The sequence below is a fragment of the Cydia amplana genome, chromosome 19, assembly GCF_948474715.1.
Source record: "Cydia amplana chromosome 19, ilCydAmpl1.1, whole genome shotgun sequence".
NCBI classification, from domain to species: Eukaryota; Metazoa; Arthropoda; class Insecta; order Lepidoptera; family Tortricidae; genus Cydia; species Cydia amplana.
The window spans coordinates 12112610-12134532 of NC_086087.1; the positions used below are offsets into that span (position 1 = coordinate 12112610).

The window sequence follows — 21923 nt, forward strand, 5'->3', positions numbered from 1 at the left end:
TCTTAAGATAGTCTACTTTTGTAGTCTGTGGCGTTGCGTGAAGCTGGCAGCGTGCAAACTAGACAACCCTAAATAGCCGAACCGAAAGGGATAGTGCCATACATTAGAAAAGGACAACATGATTCGTCCTTGAATCGCCGTCAAATGTCGGGTTTGTACTTTGTAGGAAGTGTCATTTCTGTACTAACCGTTACCTATTATTTATTCTGTGCCACAGGTTAGTGAAAAGAGAAAGTATTAGAATGATTACAATTTACATTTAAATAAAACAAATTTAATTTTAATAAATATGAATTTATTTCAACTGATTTACACGTGATCAAAAATTTATCTGTAAAATTATTGGGTAAAGAATTATTGAGACACTCCGCCGTTATTTTTAATGCATACCACCTGGCTAGAGGTGGGTATTTAACTTATGTTTCAATAATGTAGTTTTTTCAGTGTACCGCCTGCTACATATATCGCACGAGAATGGTTTCTCACCTTGGTGAATTTTTTTATGTCTATTCAACGTGCCCATGTGCGAATAGTTTTTACCACATATATCACATTTGTACAGATCTACCTTAGTGTGAAGTTTTTGATGTTCCTTTAAATTTGTCGGCCTAGCAAATTTCTTTTCACAGATATCACATGAGTATTCTTTTTTTCCTGTATGGATTACCATATGGACCCGTAAATGATTTATCACCCTAAACTTTCTATGACATATCTCGCACGAATAATCTTTACTATCTGTATGTGTTTTTTCATGCATCTTTAAATTTGCCAATTGCGTGAATATCTTATTACATATTTTACATGAATGCGGCTTCTCTCCGGTGTGAGTTAATTTATGTTTATTCAAAGTGCCAGATTCTGTAAATCTTTTATGACAAATACCACAAGAATATGGTTTTTCCCCAGTATGGATACGTTTATGACGATTAAAATGGCTCTTTTGCGTGAACTGCCTGTTGCATATTTCACAAATGTGTGGCTTGTCTCCGCTATGGATGAGTTCATGTCGTTTCATGGAAGTCATTTGTGTAAACTGCTTTTTGCATACCATGCAGGCGTACGGTTTCTCTCCAGTATGTGTTCGTTGATGTGTCCTCAAAGTACCTAATAGTGTAAATTCTCTATGACATATATTGCAGGAATAAGGTTTTTTTGGTTGTGGTGCATTTTTTATTTGTGGCAACTTCTTGGGTTCCTCATGACCTGTAGTAGATGAGGATGGGTCGATAAACTGCTTGGTGACACTTGTTTTTTCCCTCTCCAGTGCGACTGCTGAAACCAAAATGCGTCTAATAAAAATTGATTTCATAAGTCTATCTGTACAGAGATTTTAGGAACTAGGAGTAGGTAGGTAAAAGGTAAAACTTAAATTAAGTCATGATTGTCATGGTGATGATGGTAGTTACTTGTTACGTATTTAGGTGTATTAAGTATTTCTTTAGTATCCTTTGATGATAACAACTATTATTATCATGCATATTTAGAACGAAATGCCGATAGAGGCAGTGAGCGTCGCGCGTGACGGATTCTAAAAACGTTTGAACCTGGAAATGAAGGTGAGGATATTGTTTATGAGAATATCTTTCATAAAATATTAGTATAAAGAAGGAAAGCGATCTTGACATGTCTTTTAATTGAAAAACGCTTTTTAAAAATCAGTAACTATTACTTATGAAAGCAGAAGAATATAAATGATCGTATTAGATTCATAATTGTTACATATTTGCCATTATTTATTTTTAAAACGTGTTTTTCAATAAAAAGACACGTCAAGATTGTTTACCTTATTTCTAATGCTAAAAAAAACGAACTATAGTACTGTATGATAAGTTGATAACTTATTGGACACGGACACAGATTTGAACAGCTATGAAGAAAACACCAATTAAATTTGGTTTTGAAATCAAGTGTTCTGAAGTTGACGATTAAAATACTAGTGATTTGTGTTTGTGAAATATGCAATATGTGAAGTTTGCCCATTACAAGCAAGCACTTGCCGTTTTACAATCATTATGACAAAAAACCAGTCTTTTGCCTTATTAGTCTTATTACTCACCACGGGGAAGTCCTTCTTCTTCAGAATGCTGTTCTTCACACACCAGCTCTGTCTTCACCGCAACCTCGCACACCTTTGAGACTGGTTGGTGGTTGATAGTTGGTGGTTGGTTGGTTGGTGGTTGGTGGTCATAGTGAAAAACCTTTGTGTTTTCCCAAACAGACTCCTGCTTTACAAATACTTCTTCTATCTCATATTTCACTGTAAAGAACAGGAAGATGTAATTGAAATAACTGTAAGTTTAAATCATTGATAAGAATGGCATTACTAGAAAACTAAAGAGGCCCACTGATTAACAGCCTGCCGGACGATATTGGCCTGTCAGTTAGAACAAAAAGTTGACAGTTCCGAACAACTGACAGGCCGATATCATGCAGCGGACTGGTAATCAGTGGGCCCCTTAAGTTATAGTGCAATAACACTTTCTTCTTCCTCGCGTTATCCCGGCATTTTGCCACACTCATGGGAGCCGGGGTCTGCTTGACAACTAATCCCATGATTTGACGTAGGCACTAGTTTTTACGAAAGCGACTGCCATCTGACCTTCCAACCCAGAGGGGAAACTATTAGACCTTATTGGGATTAGTCCGGGTCCTCACGATGATTTCCTTCACCGAAAAGCAACTGGTAAATATCAAATATTTCTACATAAGATCCGAAAAACTCATTGGTACGAGCCAGGGTTTGATCCCGCGACCTCCGGATTGAAAGCCGCACGCTCTTACCGCTAGGCCACCAGCGCTTCTCTTCTTATAGTGCAAGAACACTACAATAAAAATAAGGTGGTAGCCTAGTGTTGGTTAACACTTGAGTCCTTTGAATAATCCTTCCTTCCTCCATCCTTCTAATAATAATTAAGTTAATTCACCCAGCAACCTAGTTCATTTTAGATTCCATCAACTCTCAATAGTCCTTACACCCTGGCAAGAGCACCATCCGCTCGGTGCACCCCTTATATTTCTTTTAAGTGCTAAATGGGCCTCTACGTGCTAGTTAAACAAGTATTGATAATAACTAATAAGTAAGTACCACAATACGCACCTTGTTCCTTACTTTCTAGTTGTGTCTGTGTCTCGTTCTTCACCTTCTTGTTCGGGTTCAGTCGAGCCTGGTCCCCGTCCCACCCAGGCTCCTTTTTAACGAGTACTGTGTCTAGTGACATACTGGGGATTTCCTTCCTTATGAATGCAGTACGGAGATGACAGTACTAGGTTTTTGTATATAGGTACCGGAGGACTATGGCGATCGATAACATTCAAAACTGATTTACAGTCCGAAATAGGTACTTTAAATACGGTCTTCCGAGGATTATACAATAGCGAGGATTCTTATAACACCAAGTTGAGGTTCTCTGAGGGTTTTGTTTATGTTTGCCAAGATTCTGAATAAGTACGAAGACGAAAGTTGACGAAACAAAGTGAATCGATAACAATTTTGCATTTGCATGACAATTTTGACATCTCACACAGCGCCTACCGCGAACCACGTTCGATCTGTTGCCTCTCTGTCGCATTTGTAAATTCGTACGTAAGTGTGACAGGGAGGTAACACGTCGAACGTGGTTCGCGGTAGGCCATGATAATTGACATTTTCTAGTCCAGAGGGGCTACCGCAAATTGCGGAGATCTTTCTCTTTTACTCCAATAAAGGCGCAGTAAGAGTGACAGAGAAAGATGCTGCAATTTGCGAACTTCGATTTTCGCGGTTATAGCCCAGTAGTGAATGTTTTGCAACGACATTACTCCGCGGTTTTGTCTTTGTCTCAAATATAAAATTTGACATATGATACCGAAAAAAGAAATGGAAATTTCAAAGTTTTCCTCAGTTTTCCTGTTTCCACAACAAACTTTGCTTTGCATTAATTTCTTCGACAAAATTAGTTAAACCACTTTCAAGAGTTTCAAGTCGCAAATGTAGCAAGTATCCATTCTGTGTTTTTTTTTATACGAAGCTAAAATCATAAATTTATTTTATATATTGCAAGCAATAAAAACTTATCTGTATCACGTTTTAACCTTGTTAATGATAAATCGATTTTGTGTTAATTGAGTCAGCCGATTTACACCATGGTTGTGGAAGTGCCGAAAATTCAATTAGGAAATGGACAGACGATGCCGATTGTCGGACTTGGCACTTACGCGGTAAGTTCAGTTTGAATTGTTTAAAACTTGTAATTTTTATTTAAATATTATTTCTTATACAGTAACCTGCATGTAGATTGTTCTACTGTTTCTACGATTTAATTAAGAGACTGGTTTCCTTGTATTAACAGCATGTATAAGATATTCTTATAATTTTCCTTGTGCAAAAATCCCGGTTGGGGTATAGCAAAAGGGGTCCGATTTTAGGACTTTTTTTTGCATTTTTGTTAGTTTTTTTTTTTTAACTTTAAAGAAAACATTAAAATAAGCATCTTTTATTGATTGAAGTTATTTTATAAACTTGACCGTTTAGGAACTAGAGTGATCTGAAGCTGCGAGTTCGGCCATGGGATTACTAAGGAGCCACAGGTTTAATTTGGGTTAGGTTAGTATGTCATCCTGCCCGAAGGGCATAACTACCCAGAATAGGAATGACTACCTATCACCAAAAAACCCAGAATAGAAGCCTGTCACGGAAATTACTATCAACAAAAAACGTAGGTAAGGTCCGAACTCGCAACTTCAGATCGCTCTAGTTCCTCAGTCCTAAAATCGGGCCCCTTTTGCTATACTCTGACCGTCATGATGGGGTGGCCTAGTGGTCCATGGCATGCCATGTAGATGCCAGTTCAAATTCGGCCTCTGCCACTGGGGGGCTTAGTCTCTTTTTCTTTAGTACAGTGCTTTTCAAATTGTGGGTTGCGACTCCCTGGGAGGTCACCTTGAAACAATACATAAGCAAAACATTTTGTTCATAATAAGAGGGTCGCGTCATGAAAAGTTTGAAAAACACTGCTTTAGTATCTATTTATCTATCTATATCTATATAGGTAGCCTTTTATTTCCGGTCCTTGGGTACAATGGTTCTTAAGTTGATATTATTATCTTTTTTCTTTTTACTACAATATGTCCCGCAGTTCAGTGTGCCTTTTGGCATAGGCCTCCTCCAACCTTCTCCACTGTACTCTGTCCTTTTGACGGATTTTAGTTTCTTTTGTTGGAGGGTTTTAGTATATGACCTACTTATTATATTATAGTGTTTATTGATTTCAGCGTAAAGCAGAGCCAGGCCAGTACCGGCTAGCAGTGGAGTGGGCTATCGAGGCAGGGTACCGACACATCGACACGGCCTCCAGCTACCACAACGAGGAGGAGGTTGGGCAGGGAATAGCGAATGCCATCAGCAAGGGACTGGTTACTCGGCAAGACCTGTTTGTTACTACCAAGGTTAGTAACAGTCGGAGTCTTTTTCTGGGGTTGTGGAAGCGAAGGTATGATTTGCACGGGTATATTTAAAAAAATTGGCTTCTTAGCTTTTTATTCATACCTATTAAGGGTTGCATTTATAAGCAACACTAGATGTATGATTCTATCTCTATTATTTTATTTTCAGTATGACATTCTGTTTTCCTTCTATATCTAAAACCTTTATTTGAGCAATTCTTGTATATGTATTTCGGGGATCTCGGAAACGGCTCTAATGAAATCTGCTTCGATGATATTTACTATATGGGGGTTTTCCGAGGCGAAAAATAAACCTAGCTAGGTCATATATCTGGGAAAACGCGCAATTTTGAGTGTTCGTATGTTTTCCGAGCAAAGCTCGGTGTCCCAGATATTAGTTAATTAACTGCTTTGCTTTACAGTTGTGGAATGACTGCCATGCCGAGGCTGATGTTATCCCGGCACTGGAGAAGTCCTTAGCAAAGCTGAAACTGGACTATGTGGACCTATATCTTGTGCATTGGCCTGTCTCTGTTAATGTAAGTAAACTACATGCTGAGTTATGTTTCTCGAACAAATTTATTATGTTATTTAGTTTATTAATCGCTTTATTATTACTTACTTAATTTTACTACTTAATTTTACAGTGCATTGGTGTTAGCTGTAATGCTGTAAAATTTGATTTCAATAAATATCAAATATCAAATGTGTAGGTACCAGTGGAGGCGCGTCAAACATATCCATAGGCAAGCGGGGGTTAATTTGGCTTACATATTTCCTTTACAACTCTGCTCAAACGTCCAAAAACAGGCAAGCCGGTGGGAATCGGCTATTATGGACACGCCGCCACTGGTAGGTACTATAGATTCGATATTTTATTAAAATAATAGGAATCTGTACGTATAACGTACGAGTATCATGCATAGGTGCCTATGTCTAAAAATGTATGTTTGGATTTCGACTAGATATCTATGCTGAAAGTGTTATGGTTTATGGTATACGTAGTTACGTACTATATCTTCCAATTTACTCAAGAAAAAATATTCGTAGATTAGGTAAAAAAAATGTAGGTAGGTAATAAATTATGTTTGAAAAATAAAATTATCACTTAATTATTATTTTTTTAGTGTCGTTTTTGTCACTAAATCAATCAGATATACCTATTTATTTGCAAAAACACAGTAAGAAAAGGTTTTTAAACTATTCAGGTACCTACAGTGTATTTTGCAAATAATGCAAGAATAACAAATCACATATAAAACTGATGACTCCGTGAATTTTAATTTCGCTCTCTCCCTAATATATGGCAAACAAAAGATGTGCAACATAAACGAATATTACCTATAAGTTATAACTAGGCATTCCAAAATTGTAGAGCTGAAATTGTACATATTACTTATGCGTTTGCTATGTAGTCGCGCTCGCGCCTATAGTTCGTTTTTTAGCATTAGAAAAAAGGTAAACAATCTTGACGTGTCTTTTTATTGAGAAACACTTTTGAAAAATAAGTCATGAATCATGAATGAATCATATACGATTATTTTCATTCTTTTGCTTTCATAAGTTACTGATTTTTAAAAAGCGTTATTCAATTTAAAGACACGTCAAGATCGCGTAGTCTTTTCTAATGCTAAAAAACCGGCCAAGTGCGAGTCGGACTCGCGCACGGAGGGTTCCGCAACATCAACAAAAAATAGAGCAAAACAAGCAAAAAACGGTCACCCATCCAAGTACTGACCCCGCCCGACGTTGCTTAACTTCGGTCAAAAATCACGTTTGTTGTATGGGAGCCTCACTTAAATCTTTATTTTATTCTGTTTTTAGTATTTGTTGTTATAGCGGCAACATGCCATGTGTGGTGCTGTATGTAGATGGTTTTTGCAATAAACGTTTTTCTATTCTATTCTATTCTTATGCTTATGTTCAACAACGAGTGTACCTAACAAAGACGAATGATATACATGTACCTATGCGAAAACTTATTAACAAAAAGGATTCAAATCAAAAAATCAAAATCAAATCAAATCAAATCAAATAATTTATTCATTCGTGGATAATGAAATAGGAAAGTATTTGTGTGCTCCTTATATATGAGTATAACCTATCTATATTAGTTATATACCTAATTGCTCATATCCCCTTGCCCTGCTTCATAAGTAAGTAGACACGCAAATCGAGGAGGTGCTCCTTCTTAGGAAGTGTTTCGGCCTTGACGTCCAGCCTGCATTTTTCGAAAGGCCACACGTTGGGGTAGTCATGCGCTGGTATGGATATGTTGTACAGGGCCCAAAAGCGCTGAAAAACGTAAAAATGATACATTACTGACGACAGGTGGCCTAGTGGGTAGGGACGCTGCCTGTGAAGCCGCGGTCCTGGGTTCGAATCCCGGTAAGGGCATTTATTTGTATGATGAGCCTGTGCACATCTCTCATCTCATCTAATGAGGGATATTTGTTCTCGAGTCTTGGGTGTTTTCTATGTATTTATGTATTTGTAAGTATATTATATAATTATATCGTTGTCTGAGTAAAATGGTACTTAGTCAATCTGTGTAAGAATGTCCTATAATATTTATTTATTACTAACTCTAGATGTTTACTTTGATAGCTCAGTTGGAACTGTTGGAAGGGTGATTGGCTCCTAAGTCCTACATGGATGATATATTTTTTCCACAAATATTTATGAACATATTGTTCAAAATATCGCAGACTTTGAAGCTTAATACAAAATACAGAACATAGCGGCCCCCTTATTTAAATATCTATGTCTAAATTTAACCTTTTCGACGCCGTGTCACAGAATAAATAATAGTACTAAGTACAGAAGACTCACTCTCTAACAAAATGCGTCTGTTACGGCTTATGGCTTTCCCCAAAAGTGGGGCCGAACGGATGTACTTTTAGCTACCTGTAGCAAAGCGACGAAATCGCGGAGTGAGACACGCCTGGCCGTGTCAAACACAAAAGCTGTCACTTAGACGCCACGTCACCGAAGTGTCAAAACTGAAATTGAACTTTATGCATAATATGCACCTATAGGTCTATGTTGCTCTGTGGTCTATGACCGATTAATCCGTCTTTGGCGTTGGACCTGCGGTGCGTATATATCGGTAATTGGCGTCCAAAAGGTTAATGGATAAAGAAGACTCCGAAATTTGTTAATGACCCCCTTAGAGAAATATGTAGTTGACAAATGAAAACTTGACACCTTCTTGACACTCTAGCTTGCTTATTAAAGTTGTTGTAGTAGAATAGTTATTTTAACGTTACGTGAGCACGTTGATGGGCTCTTACATCACAGATTTTCTGGAGCAACTTACAGCTGGTGCAGGGCACTCCAGCCCCGCGGCGAGAAGCGCTCTGCCGATGTATTGCTCCTTGTTCATGATATCGCACATTTTGAACGTGAACTCGACGAAACTGCGCTTGTACTCGTTGTGTAGGTATTCGTAAAACACGAAACTAAACTGGAATGGAACAATCAAATAATAACAATTTCTACACTGTTGAAAAATCGTAAACCTCTTATTAATGGGCTACATGACAATTTTTTTTTATGGTATCAATCGATCGGGTTTGTTTTTAGGATCAAATGTCTATATGGGACCCATTGCATTAAAGTAACACAAAAGTCAGAAATTGTAGTCAAAGGCCGACAGTCGCACTTCACTCGCGAAACGCCCTATACAAAACGGCCAGAGGCCGTGACGTCATCGCCCACCTTGTAGTATGGACAAAACAAGAAAATTGCGTTTTTGTCGGTGAAATATTGCGTTTATGTATATAGTTGCTATACAATATTTTTTTGGATGAAATGTAAGTAATCGAATGGTACCCTTACTTTATCGTTTTTGGAAGTTAAAAAAAAACTTAAATTTTGAAACTTTCAGGTCTTATAATTTTGTAATTATTCAATATTTTATTTTAATATCCACATTATTGTGATAAATTGCTCGTTTGCTATCTATTTTACTAGATTTTGTTATAAAATTCAACATGTGTCATCATCCCTATTTAGGCCATGGGCGTAGGCAGCTGCCCCCCCCCCCCCATTGAGCTCAAATTTTACATACAATGCACGCCCCTCTGTGGCCTCTGCCCCCCCAGGCCTATGAACTCGCCACCCCCTAGTTCACTGGCTGGCTACGCGCTTGATTTTGGCCGCCAGACTAAGAAACGAAGCGCCGCGTCCCTGGCGCCACGGCAAAACCATCAATACATATTATAAAACAAAGTCCCCTGCCGCGTCTGTCTGTCTGTATGTACGCGATAAACTTAAAAACTACTGTACGGATTTTCATGCGGTTTTCACCTATTAATAGAGTGATTGTCGAGGAAGATTTTGGTGTATAATTTGTAAAGGATTTGTGTAAATTCGTTGAACTACCCGTGAGAAGCTGGGGCGGGTCGCTAGTCTATTCAATCAACATTTAATTTATTACTAATCAGAACGGCATAACACGCATTAAATTGTTTTTTTTTTATATGCCTGTAACTGCGGGCACCCAGATCAGACCATCAACTTCAACATTTATTCAGCAAATAGGCCACAATGGCACTTTTACGCTACGGCTTACGTAGGCGAACAACGCGCGAACGCGGCGCGGCGCGGCGCGGTGCGGCGGCGGCGCGGCGGCGGCGCGGCGCGGCGAGGATGAAACAAACCGTTGATACGTATAGGTATTAGGTATGTCCTACTTGTACGTGAGCGATTTAGACGCGAAGCGGCGCGGCGGCCGCGCCGCGTTCGCGCGTTGTTCGCCTACGTAAGACGTAGCGTTACACGTCAACATTGAATTTACATACAAGTAAAAAAATTATAATAATACATCAACAATTATAAAATACAACTAAATGCAACTAGCAAATCAAACTAACGTATTACAATTACTTAGAGATGCATAAGGTCTCTTAATGTCGAATTACATTAAAAAAACTATAATAATATTAGGTATTTAAAAAAAAACAGATACATGGAAAAAAATAAAATCTAAACTTATTTAGAGATGTAAATGTCTCTAAGTGTCAGAACTATAAGATAACATAGTTTATCAAATTATCCTTAGAGATGTATATAGGGTCTTCAAGAGTCAGAATCCTGTATAATTAACACATTCATTAACAGAAAAGAAACATACGAGAACCGAATGAGGCGTCTCACTGCAATTAAATTCAAAAATAAAGTTACTAAATATATTCGTGTTAGCTTAAACAGACCCGTCTCCACAAACAGCACGCGTATCTCAGCCATCGCCTCCCTCAACCTTCATTCGGGAAAGTAGCGACCCTATCAACGACGCCACCGTAAGCAAAGACTTTTACGCGAGCATGACATGTTCAAGCTACCGGCCTATATTAATATTAAAATAGTATATACATAAACCTTCCTCTTGAATCACTCTATCTATTAAAAAAACCGCATCAAATTCCGTTACGTAGTTTTAATGATCTAAGCATACATAGGGACAAACAGCGGGAAGCGACTTAGTTTTATATACTGTGTAGTGATTATTGGTAAGTAACAAACAATATTTACCGATACATTATTTCCCCAAGTTTGTTGATTAGTCCCCACGACGTTTAAGTAGTAGTTCCCGCGGCGGACATATCTTCTCACGTTTACTTTCACGCCGGTGATGTATCTTTCATTGAAGTAGCCCACTTCAGCGCGTTCAAAAATTACTTGCAAATTCTAAAAAAAAAAATCTAAAATAATAATTAACTTGTGAAAACATTGTTATGGCAGGTGTCCGGACGTCTTGGCAATAACCCAGTCTCATTGCCCACCCAAACTTCAATCCATAGACCGGTATACTGTTCACTTTTTCTACAATAGTCCCAATGCCTGCAGAAACCGGTTCATTGGTGTCTATTGTTGCGCCTGTGAATGGGTTCCAGCAGGCGTTCTATATGACATAAAATCTCTCCAAGGGGATATACGTCTATATCCCCACGCAAGACTATCAAAAGACCGGGATTATAGGCCCGTGAAATCCAACAAGAATATTAATTATAGTTCAGCCTATCCACTGCTGGGGGCAGACCTAGGCTTATATATATATATGTGTGTAATATAGGCTTATTTTTAAATTATTTATTTGGTAAGTATTTACCCAAACATAATTAACGCTCATGGTAACCATTATAACAAAAAAAGCGATCCTACACATTTCGATTTTTAGCCTTAGTTACTCAAAATATTATCAAAACGTGCTTATTTTTGCAATAAGTATTTTTTTATGCAAACGCTAACCTAACCACAATTTGTCAATGTATGCGAACTAATAAACTACTATTAAGTTCTCATATCACGTAAATATCAATATAATTGTAAAATTATTTCATTCATCCAAGCGATAGCGGATACAATTATTAATAAATAATAAAATAGCTATTATAAGTACTTAGTTTATTTTTAACCTTAGTTTTTAATATTAGATTTATTTTTATCTGGTCTATGAATAACTATGTACCTTTCATACCTTTGTCCTATTTTTATTTTGACATTAGACATATATTACGTACAAAAAGTATTGTTACATTTGTTACACGATACTTATAAAGTAATTATTCATTTACTATCAGTAGGTACAGTCGAGTACATATGTAGATAGTTAGGTACATAACTTTTTACCTCAGCAGCTCGAACAAGGGTACTTTGCTACTTAAAAACAGTGAGCAAAATCGCATTTTGCTCACTGAGTGAGACAAAATGATCAAAATGCGACTTTGCTCACTCTCGAACGGCCACACGTTAACCTTTTGGACGCCAATGACCGATATATCCGCACCATAGGTTCAACGCCAAAGACCGATTAATCGCTCACAGACCACAGAGCAACATAGACCTACGTGCATATACATAAAGTTCAGTTTTAGTTTAGACACTTCGGTGACGCGGCGTCAGCGTGACAGCTTTTGTGTTTGACACGGCATCGAAAAGGTTAATAGTCGTGCGTTGGTATCGATCAATATATTGGCCAGTTCCCAATAGCGCTGAAAAAAAAAAAAACAAAATAATACCACGGACCTGTGGGCCACTCGCCAAATCAAAAATTGAAATTTCGTTAAGTATCTGCCTCTATTCGAGCGATAGAGAGGCAGTTAGGTGCTAAACAGAGAGCGATATATATTTTGGTATCGTTGCGTGTGTGGTGCTTAGCGATACTCGCAGATATCTGTCGTTAGGTATCTGCCGATACCGGCCGATATATTATGGCTCCGTCTGTGACTAGCTTTATTTAGTAACCGCTAAACCGACTTAAGACGCTATGGGGTTGGCCGGTCGATGTATTTAGCAGATGGCGCCATCATAGCTTGCCCTGTCAATCCCTAGAATTGTGTCAAATTTTTGTTTTTTTTTTAATGCCCGGGATGCTCATAGAAATAGGGGCAAGCTATGATGGCGCCATCTATGCAAACCTTTGACAGTTGCCAACCCCATTGGGTTTGGAGATAGTTTAAGTTATAGAATAGTTTTTATTCCCTCAAACGTGCTCAAACGAAGTCGCGGGCAATTGCTAGTATCAATGTAATTATTATATTATTTCATTCGCTCAAGCGACAGCGGATACCTAATACTAATATTAATGAAATGTAGGTACTTATAATGTAATCTAACGTAGGTAGGTATTCAGGCTATTTTTATCATTTGCTTAAATAAATTCCCTGTCATCATGTTTAATTATACCTAGTGTTTATTATATCATTATTCTTAATATTGTCATTGAACTGTTTTGTATAATAACCTAATTACCCTAATACATTTTTTTCTAAATCATCCTAAAGTTAGAAATGAAAACCGCATGTCAACTCGGTCATCAACTCAACTATAAATAACACACATACAATAACATAACATACTATGCTATATTATTGTATGTGTCATGTTAATAATTAATCTGTAATGTTATTTTAATATTTTTACCTCGGATTTTTACAGTACAATGGCCCTATTTTCACGCACTAATGCGTAAAATAGCACTTTTCGTGCGATGTCAAAAGTTTAAAGGGCCATATGTACTGTAAAACGTTGTTCGATACACGTGCGAATAGGTAATTCGCAACTCGTGTCTATTTAAGCACTCCCTTCGGTCTAACTAAAATAACTATTTCGATACAAGTGCGAAAAAGAGGAAATTCGAAACGAGTGGCGATAAATTAAAACACGACCGAAGGGAGTGTTTTAAATCGACACGAGTTGCGAATTACCTATTCGCACGTGTATCGAACAACGTTTTACAGTACATATGGCACTTTAAAGTTTCGACATACGCACGAAAAGTGCTATTTTACGCACTAGTGCGGAAAAGTAGCCCCATATGTACTGTAAACGAAATTTTGCATGCTACACTAAGCAGGGTATGGTTGAACTAAAATATGTATGTATGTTATAGGGTATTTGACTAGGTACTAGTCAAATTAGTTTTTTTCGAACTGTCAAATCGATTTTGCTACTATGGAAAATATATGAAACACTAGCATGTGACGTCATAATCAAATAACCTACTCTTTGTAATTTTATACGGGTTTTAAAATAGAAAATGTGTTTAAAAATAACTGCTGTATTCGTTTCTCTATTAATCTTCTGGTGCTTTATTTCATACAGGGTGTAAAATAATTTATTTTAAATACAGTCAAATACCCTATTGTACACCTTATAAACCCATATTCAGCAAATAAATGGATAACCACCCTTGCATTTATTATCAGAACGTTAGGGGGTTGCGGTCTAAAACTTTAACATTTTACCGCAATCTTAATAGTACGGCTTCTTTTGATATCATCGTTTTAACGGAGACGTGGCTAGTGGACGGTGTGTTGGACTCCGAATTGTTCGACGACCGGTTCGTCGTCTGGCGGCGGGACCGGGATCTCGCCCTGGCCGGTCAAAGCCGCGGGGGCGGTGTGCTCATCGCCACCCGTCGCGAACTACCTGTGACCCCGCAGCCGACGTTCCAGTCGTCTGCTGAGGACTTGTGGGTTACGCTGTCGCTCAAGGACAACTTCAATAGGTTAGTAAAAGTACATTTGTGCGTACTGTATTTGTGTAATCAAAATAATGGTAACTCATTCTCACAACAACTAACTAATTTCTTAATTAAATTAAGTGAGTTAATTCTAAATCGTCCAGATGATAAATTTGTAATAATAGGCGATTTTAATATGAGCGGTATCAGGTGGATTAGCCGTGACTCGGTGATGGTTCCATCTTCCTATGCTAGTAACGACGAATGTAGCTTAATTGACGAAATTCATACTCTAAATCTGAATCAATATAACGGTATTTTAAACCGGTTCGGTAAATTACTGGACTTAGTATTATCTAATGATTTTTTACGCGTTAGCGGTTGTGCTGCACCCCTAGTTCCTATCGACCCATATCATGAGCCCTTAACTATTCGAATTAAGCTTACCACTGTCGTCCCGCTTCATACAGCCCCTCGGGTTAAATATTTTTACAACAAAGGTGACTACACGTCTATTAATAATGAGCTAGCGACTGTTAATTGGGAGAATGAGTTTTCTGACCGTACTTTAGATCAAGCTTTGGATTTCTTTTACGTAACTTTTAAAAAACTTAGGAATAAATTTATACCCAGTAAAACAATTAAAAAGGATAATTATCCGGTATGGTATTCCCTCTCATTGAAAAAAGCAATCAAGGAAAAATACAAATATTTGAAGAAATATAAAATATACAAGAATTTATCAGATTTAGTTTCATATAACTTTCTTAGAGAAAAAGTACGCAAATTAGAAGATACATGTTTTACTTCGTATATGCACCAGATGGAAAAAAATATTACCACTAACCCAAAACAATTTTGGTCGTTTGTGAAGTCTCGTGCATCCTCTCAGGGTTTACCCAGCAGCCTTAACTATGGTAACAGAATATTTAATTCAGGTTTAGATATTTGTAATGCTTTCTCAGATTATTTTTCTACCACCTTCGCAGCCTCAAGCGTAAATATCGACTCACCCTATCCTACTAGGTATGACTCAGAGGCTAGCTTAAATAGCATTGAAATTAATCCTGACGTTGTCACTAATATATTACTGAAATTAGATCCCTCAAAGTCAGCGGGACCTGATGAGCTACCTGCCCAGTTCCTAATTAACTGTGCTAAGAGCTTGGTGTGTCCCATTGTTTTACTCTTTCAGCGTTCATTCGCCGAGTGCTCAATACCCTCAATATGGAAGTCGGCTTTTATCACCCCCGTGCATAAAAAGGGTCCGAAAACGGAAATAACTAATTATAGACCGATATCGAAATTGTGTATAATTTCTAAAGTACTTGAAAAAATTGTATTTAAACAAGTATACGATACTTTTAAACATTCTTTTAATGATTATCAGCACGGTTTTTTGCAACGAAGGTCAACTGTATCCAATCTTGTTTTACTGAATGATTATGTCACTGAAGCATTGGATGGTGGCCTTCAGGTAGACGTCATATATACTGACTACAGCAAGTGTTTCGATAGGATTGATCATAGGTTACTGATATCCAAGTTATATGACATGGGAATACATGGGGATTTACTGAGGTGGTTCTCCTCGTATATCAATAATAGGTCTCAGGCTGTCGTAGTCAATAACTATATATCTGGATGGGTGTCAGTCCCAAGCGGCGTCCCTCAAGGGTCCCTGCTCGGTCCGTTATTATTCAACATTTTTGTTAACGATATAGGCAAGTGTTTTTTGCACTCTAAACTTCTTTGTTTTGCGGATGACATGAAAATCATTAAAAATATAAAATCCAATTATGACTCAATGTTATTGCAATCCGATCTAGAACGTCTTGATGAGTACTGTGGAATAAATAAGTTAGAGCTTAATCCCTCCAAGTGCTTTTCGTTAACATTTTCCCGTCAACGCAATGTAACTCCCACATCATATATAATAAAGGGCTACCCGCTCGAGAAAATAACGTATATGAAGGACTTGGGTGTTATTCACGATTCTAAACTTATATTTGACAAGCATATAGATAATATTATTAGTGGAGCACTAAAAGCGCTAGGTTTTATAATGCGAAATTCTGTATACTTCACCCAAGCTAAAACCCTTAAAGTGCTATATTGCGCATATGTCAGGAGTAAACTGGAGTACGCGTCACAGGTCTGGAACCCTTGCTATAATACTTACATTGACCGAATTGAACGTGTTCAGAAAAAGTTTATAAAATATTTATGCTATAAACTGAAATATCCCTATAGTTCATCCAATTATTTAAGTATTTGTAAGAAACACCATCTAGTCCCTTTGCGAAAAAGACGTGATATATCTGACATTACTTTTCTCCTGAACATCACCAGTGGCGTAATTGACTGTTCCGAGCTACTTGGTAAACTTTCTTTCAATACTCCCTATCGTTCTAAAAGGTACTATCCCCCATTATCTGTTAAGACTGCATCCTCCAAGTATAGACAGAATAGCTTCCTAGTTCGTGCGAGTCGAAGGCTCAATGAGCTGTCGAAGGAACTTGATATCGATATATTCAATTGTAAAGTTCCCAATGTAAGGCATAGTTTGGTTGAGCGGTGTTTTATGTGAGCGACCTTCCTACCAATGTATTTAATTCATGTATACTTTTTGTTTTTTTTTTCTAATTAGGCGAGCAAAATGCATTAAAATTAATTTATTCAACTAAGTGTATTGGCGCCTTGATAGCGACATTACATAATTATGTATTATTTAACTGTATACCGTTATGATAATTTTACTTTATTTTGTTTTCATCGCTCGAATTTTGAGACCTCTGACATTCCAGGCGCTAATGTACTAAGTAGGTATTAAACTTATTAAACTTAGGATCTATTGTAAGGCTTCTATTGCCATTTTCAATTATGTTTTTTTTCTCTTTTTTTCCTTCTCTTTTTGTACGCATGTGTGTGTGCGTAGGTGCTAGCATTAGTTTTAAATTTAATACTTTGTAACTACCTGTGAGTTCCTGTAATTGGCTTCCTGTTTTTAATCTTACTATCTATTTAAAGTTTGTAGCTGTTGGTTCTCCTTAACATAAATAAATAAATAAATAAAATAAATAAATAAATACAAATACTTAGTTGTAAAGTAAGGATGCTAAACACGAAGAATTCCGTACAGTGACCCGCCTGTTCCTTTCTGTATTGCAATTGCACGCGCATGATTATATTACTGCTCGTACAGTGTCATTTACCGCCGGCATCATGGGCAGGCCAGCAATACAATTGCGCGCGTGCGATAGAGATAGGAACAGACAGGTCAATGTACGCAGTTCTACGTGCGTCCGTAATTTTTTTTCTACGCAAACAGAAGCTAGTAAATTTTAGCTATATATTAAAACTAGCCCCCCCCCCCCCCCGGCTTCGCACGGGTTAACAAATTATACATAAACCTTCCTCTTGAATCACTATTTAAAAAAAACCGCATCAAAATCCGTTGCGTAGTTTTAAAGATCTAAGCAAACATACAGACAGACAGCGGGAAGCGACTTTGTTTTATACCATGTAGTGATATTGTATCTCCAGGCTTCTGGAGAAGACATGGGCATCGACTACCTGGAAACCTGGCGCGGGATGGAAGAAGCCGCGCGTCGGGGGTTAGCGCGCGGCATCGGCGTGTCTAACTTCAACGCCGACCAGCTGCAGCGACTGATACGGGTTGCGCAGACCAAGCCGCTGGTTAACCAGATTGAGGTAACCTAGCGCAGGCGTGGCTCACTCCGCGATTTCGTCGCTTTGCTACAAGTAGCTAAAAGTACATCCGTTCGACCCCAATTTTGGGGAAAGCCATAAGCCGCGCGTGGCGCTGTCGCCACCTAGCGGCCATATCTGTGCTGTTCGTAACAGACGCGTTATGTTAGAGAGTGAGTCTTCTGTACCTAGTACTATTATTTATTCTGTGCCTAACGTCAGACAGGTTAGAGGTAGCTTGGAGTGGTGTGTGTTAGCCTAGCGCCATCGGCGTGTCTAACTTCAACGCCGACCAGCTGCAGCGAGTGATACGGGTTGCGCAGAGCAAGCCGCTGGTTAACCAGATAGAGGTAACCTAACGTCAGACAGGTTAGAGGTAGCTTGGAGTGGTGTGTGTTAGCCTAGCGGCATCGGCATCGGCGTGTCTAACTTCAACGCCGACCAGCTGCAGCGACTGATACGGGTTGCGCAGAGCAAGCCGCTGGTTAACCAGATAGAGGTAACCTAACGTCAGACAGGTTAGAGGTAGCTTGGAGTGGTGTGTGTTAGCCTAGCGGCATCGGCGTGTCTAACTTCAACGCCGACCAGCTGCAGCGAGTGATACGGGTTGCGCAGATCAAGCCGCTGGTTAACCAGATAGAGGTAACCTAACGTCAGACAGGTTAGAGGTAGCTTGGAGTGGTGTGTGTTAGCCTAGCGGCATCGGCGTGTCTAACTTCAACGCCGACCAGCTGCAGCGAGTGATACGGGTTGCGCAGATCAAGCCGCTGGTTAACCAGATAGAGGTAACCTAACGTCAGACAGGTTAGAGGTAGCTTGGAGTGGTGTGTGTTAGCCTAGCGCCATCGGCGTGTCTAACTTCAACGCCGACCAGCTGCAGCGAGTGATACGGGTTGCGCAGATCAAGCCGCTGGTTAACCAGATAGAGGTAACCTAACGTCAGACAGGTTAGAGGTAGCTTGGAGTGGTGTGTGTTAGCCTAGCGGCATCGGCGTGTCTAACTTCAACGCCGACCAGCTGCAGCGAGTGATACGGGTTGCGCAGATCAAGCCGCTGGTTAACCAGATAGAGGTAACCTAACGTCAGACAGGTTAGAGGTAGCTTGGAGTGGTGTGTGTTAGCCTAGCGCCATCGGCGTGTCTAACTTCAACGCCGACCAGCTGCAGCGAGTGATACGGGTTGCGCAGATCAAGCCGCTGGTTAACCAGATAGAGGTAACCTAACGTCAGACAGGTTAGAGGTAGCTTGGAGTGGTGTGTGTTAGCCTAGCGGCATCGGCGTGTCTAACTTCAACGCCGACCAGCTGCAGCGAGTGATACGGGTTGCGCAGATCAAGCCGCTGGTTAACCAGATAGAGGTAACCTAACGTCAGACAGGTTAGAGGTAGCTTGGAGACTCAGGGCCGGATCTAGGGTAGAGCGAGTGGAGCGGCCGAAGGCGCCGGATGGCAAGGGGGGCGACAAAATGGTAAATAAGTTAAAAAAATGTGGTTGGAGTGCAATGGTGGTGTGTTAGCATAGCGCAAGTTAGAGGGTCATGGGAATATCAATGTTTAAAATTTAACACTTCATAACACAACAGATCGAGTTTAAGATCTAAAATGTAACCCTATAAACTACATTTCAGGTAAACCCGACGCTGACTAATCACGAGCTGGTCAACTTCTGCAAAGCCAACGGCGTAGTCCCAGTTGCGTACACCGCGCTGGGACTGCTGTCGGAGGCTCGGCCAGAGTTTGCGGACAAGGGTGTCATAAAGACGGATGCGGCGCTTGGACGGGTCGCCGAGCAACATGGGAAGACCAGGGCGCAGGTCGTGCTTAGGTATCTGGTGAGTTGACTTAGTAGTAGTAGTCCCAGTTGCGTACACCGCGCTGGAACTGATGTCGGAGGCTCGGCCAGAGTTTGCGGACAAGGGTGTCATAAAGACGGACGCGGCGCTTGGACGGGTCGCCGAGCAACATGGGAAGACCAGGGCGCAGGTCGTGCTTAGGTATCTGGTGAGTTGACTTAGTAGTAGTAGTATGTAGTAGTCCCAGTAGCGTACACCGCGCTGGGACTGCTGTCGGAGGCTCGGCCAGAGTTTGCGGACAAGGGTGTCATAAAGACAGATGCGGCGCTTGGACGGGTCGCCGAGCAACATGGGAGGACCAGGGCACAGGTCGTGCTCAGATATCTGGTGAGTTGACTTAGTAGTATTTAGTAGTCCCAGTAGCGTACACCGCGCTGGGACTGCTGTCAGAAGCTCGGCCAGAGTTTGCGGACAAGGGTGTCATAAAGACAGATGCGGCGCTTGGACGGGTCGCCGAGCAACATGGGAGGACCAGGGCACAGGTCGTGCTCAGATATCTGGTGAGTTGACTTAGTAGTATTTAGTAGTCCCAGTAGCGTACACCGCGCTGGGACTGCTGTCAGAAGCTCGGCCAGAGTTTGCGGACAAGGGTGTCATAAAGACGGACGCGGCGCTTGGACGGGTCGCCGAGCAACATGGGAAGACCAGGGCGCAGGTCGTGCTTAGGTATCTGGTGAGTTGACTTAGTAGTATTTAGTAGTCCCAGTAGCGTACACCGCGCTAGGACTGCTGTCGGAGGCTCGGCCAGAGTTTGCGGACAAGGGTGTCATAAAGACGGACGCGGCGCTTGGACGGGTCGCCGAGCAACATGGGAGGACCAGGGCACAGGTCGTGCTCAGATATCTGGTGAGTTGACTTAGTGTAAGGCCTGAGTGGACGCTCGAAGCGGAGCGTTCGGCTGGGCGTGCAGAGTGGCGTCGGGATCAGGAGTAATTTGAGCAGCGTGCACTAAGGCCGCTCCTATACGCTTACATTCCGCACGCCCCGCCCCGCTGCACGACCAACTCGAGCGTCCACTCAGGCCTTATACTTAGTAGTAGTAGTCCCAGTAGCGTACACCGCAACATAGTTTGGGATGTGATATTTTGGGAAACGTTTTTGGCCCATTCATTAGTAAACCTAGTTTTACGTATATTCTGTGCCAAGTGAATTCATCCGATACTAAAATTTGCACCTCCCATACATTGGGTGACACTACTTCCCGGAGTATAGCATCTTATATTATTTCTAGATCCAACGCAGCATCCCGGTGATCCCGAAATCTTTCACGCAGTCTCGCCTAGCCGAAAACCTGGACATCTTCGACTTTGAGTTGAGCCCCGCCGACATGGATGTGGTCGACTCTTACAATATCAACCACCGATGCGTGCCTGCCACGGGATTCGCTAAGCTCAAGAATTACCCTTTCTAATTTATAGTAACTACAGTTCAAATCTACTATAGTTTTACCATGGGGTGATGGGGTCCCTTTGTTTCCCATAAAGTTTTAAGTCATAATGTATTGTTTGTCATATTATCATTAGTCATAAAACTGAAACCGTTAACTTTTCAGGATTTTCATCAGGTTACTAGGGTTATGTTAGGTTTGTTTTATGGCAATCCTGAAAAGTGACGCGTTTCTGAACCAAATCAATGATGACTAACGAAAATGCGAGCAAACAATACATTATGAGTATTATGACTTAAAACTATTTGGGAAACAATAGAGACCCTTTTACTATAACTACTTTTATCTCAGGTGACTGGTAAAATAGTTGCGAGCATTAGAAAGAACTACGTGCGGTACGTGGACCTACTTAAAATATTTTATGACCGCAAGTGCTTTGCAAATATTGTAATTGTATACTTATATAGAACTATTTACGTATAATTTTACACACGATGCCATCTTTATGTGTCTATGTTACCTATGTTTATATTTTTATAGTAAACAAAGGAATTTAAATATCTCATATATTTAAAGTAGGGA

The 21923-nt window shown here is 40.0% G+C and overlaps 1 protein-coding gene across 1 annotated transcript; it reads left to right on the plus strand.

Annotated features, from left to right (window-relative positions):
• The first annotated feature begins 4094 nt into the window (after positions 1 to 4094).
• LOC134656837 (aldo-keto reductase AKR2E4-like) lies at positions 4095 to 21400 on the plus strand. The gene is made up of 6 exons (XM_063512363.1): positions 4095 to 4200; positions 5254 to 5427; positions 5847 to 5963; positions 17939 to 18106; positions 19730 to 19933; positions 21186 to 21400. Exons 1-6 carry the CDS (start codon positions 4126 to 4128, stop codon positions 21363 to 21365), a joined length of 918 nt encoding a protein of 305 aa, XP_063368433.1. The 5' UTR covers positions 4095 to 4125; the 3' UTR covers positions 21366 to 21400.
• The last annotated feature ends 523 nt before the right edge of the window (positions 21401 to 21923 follow it).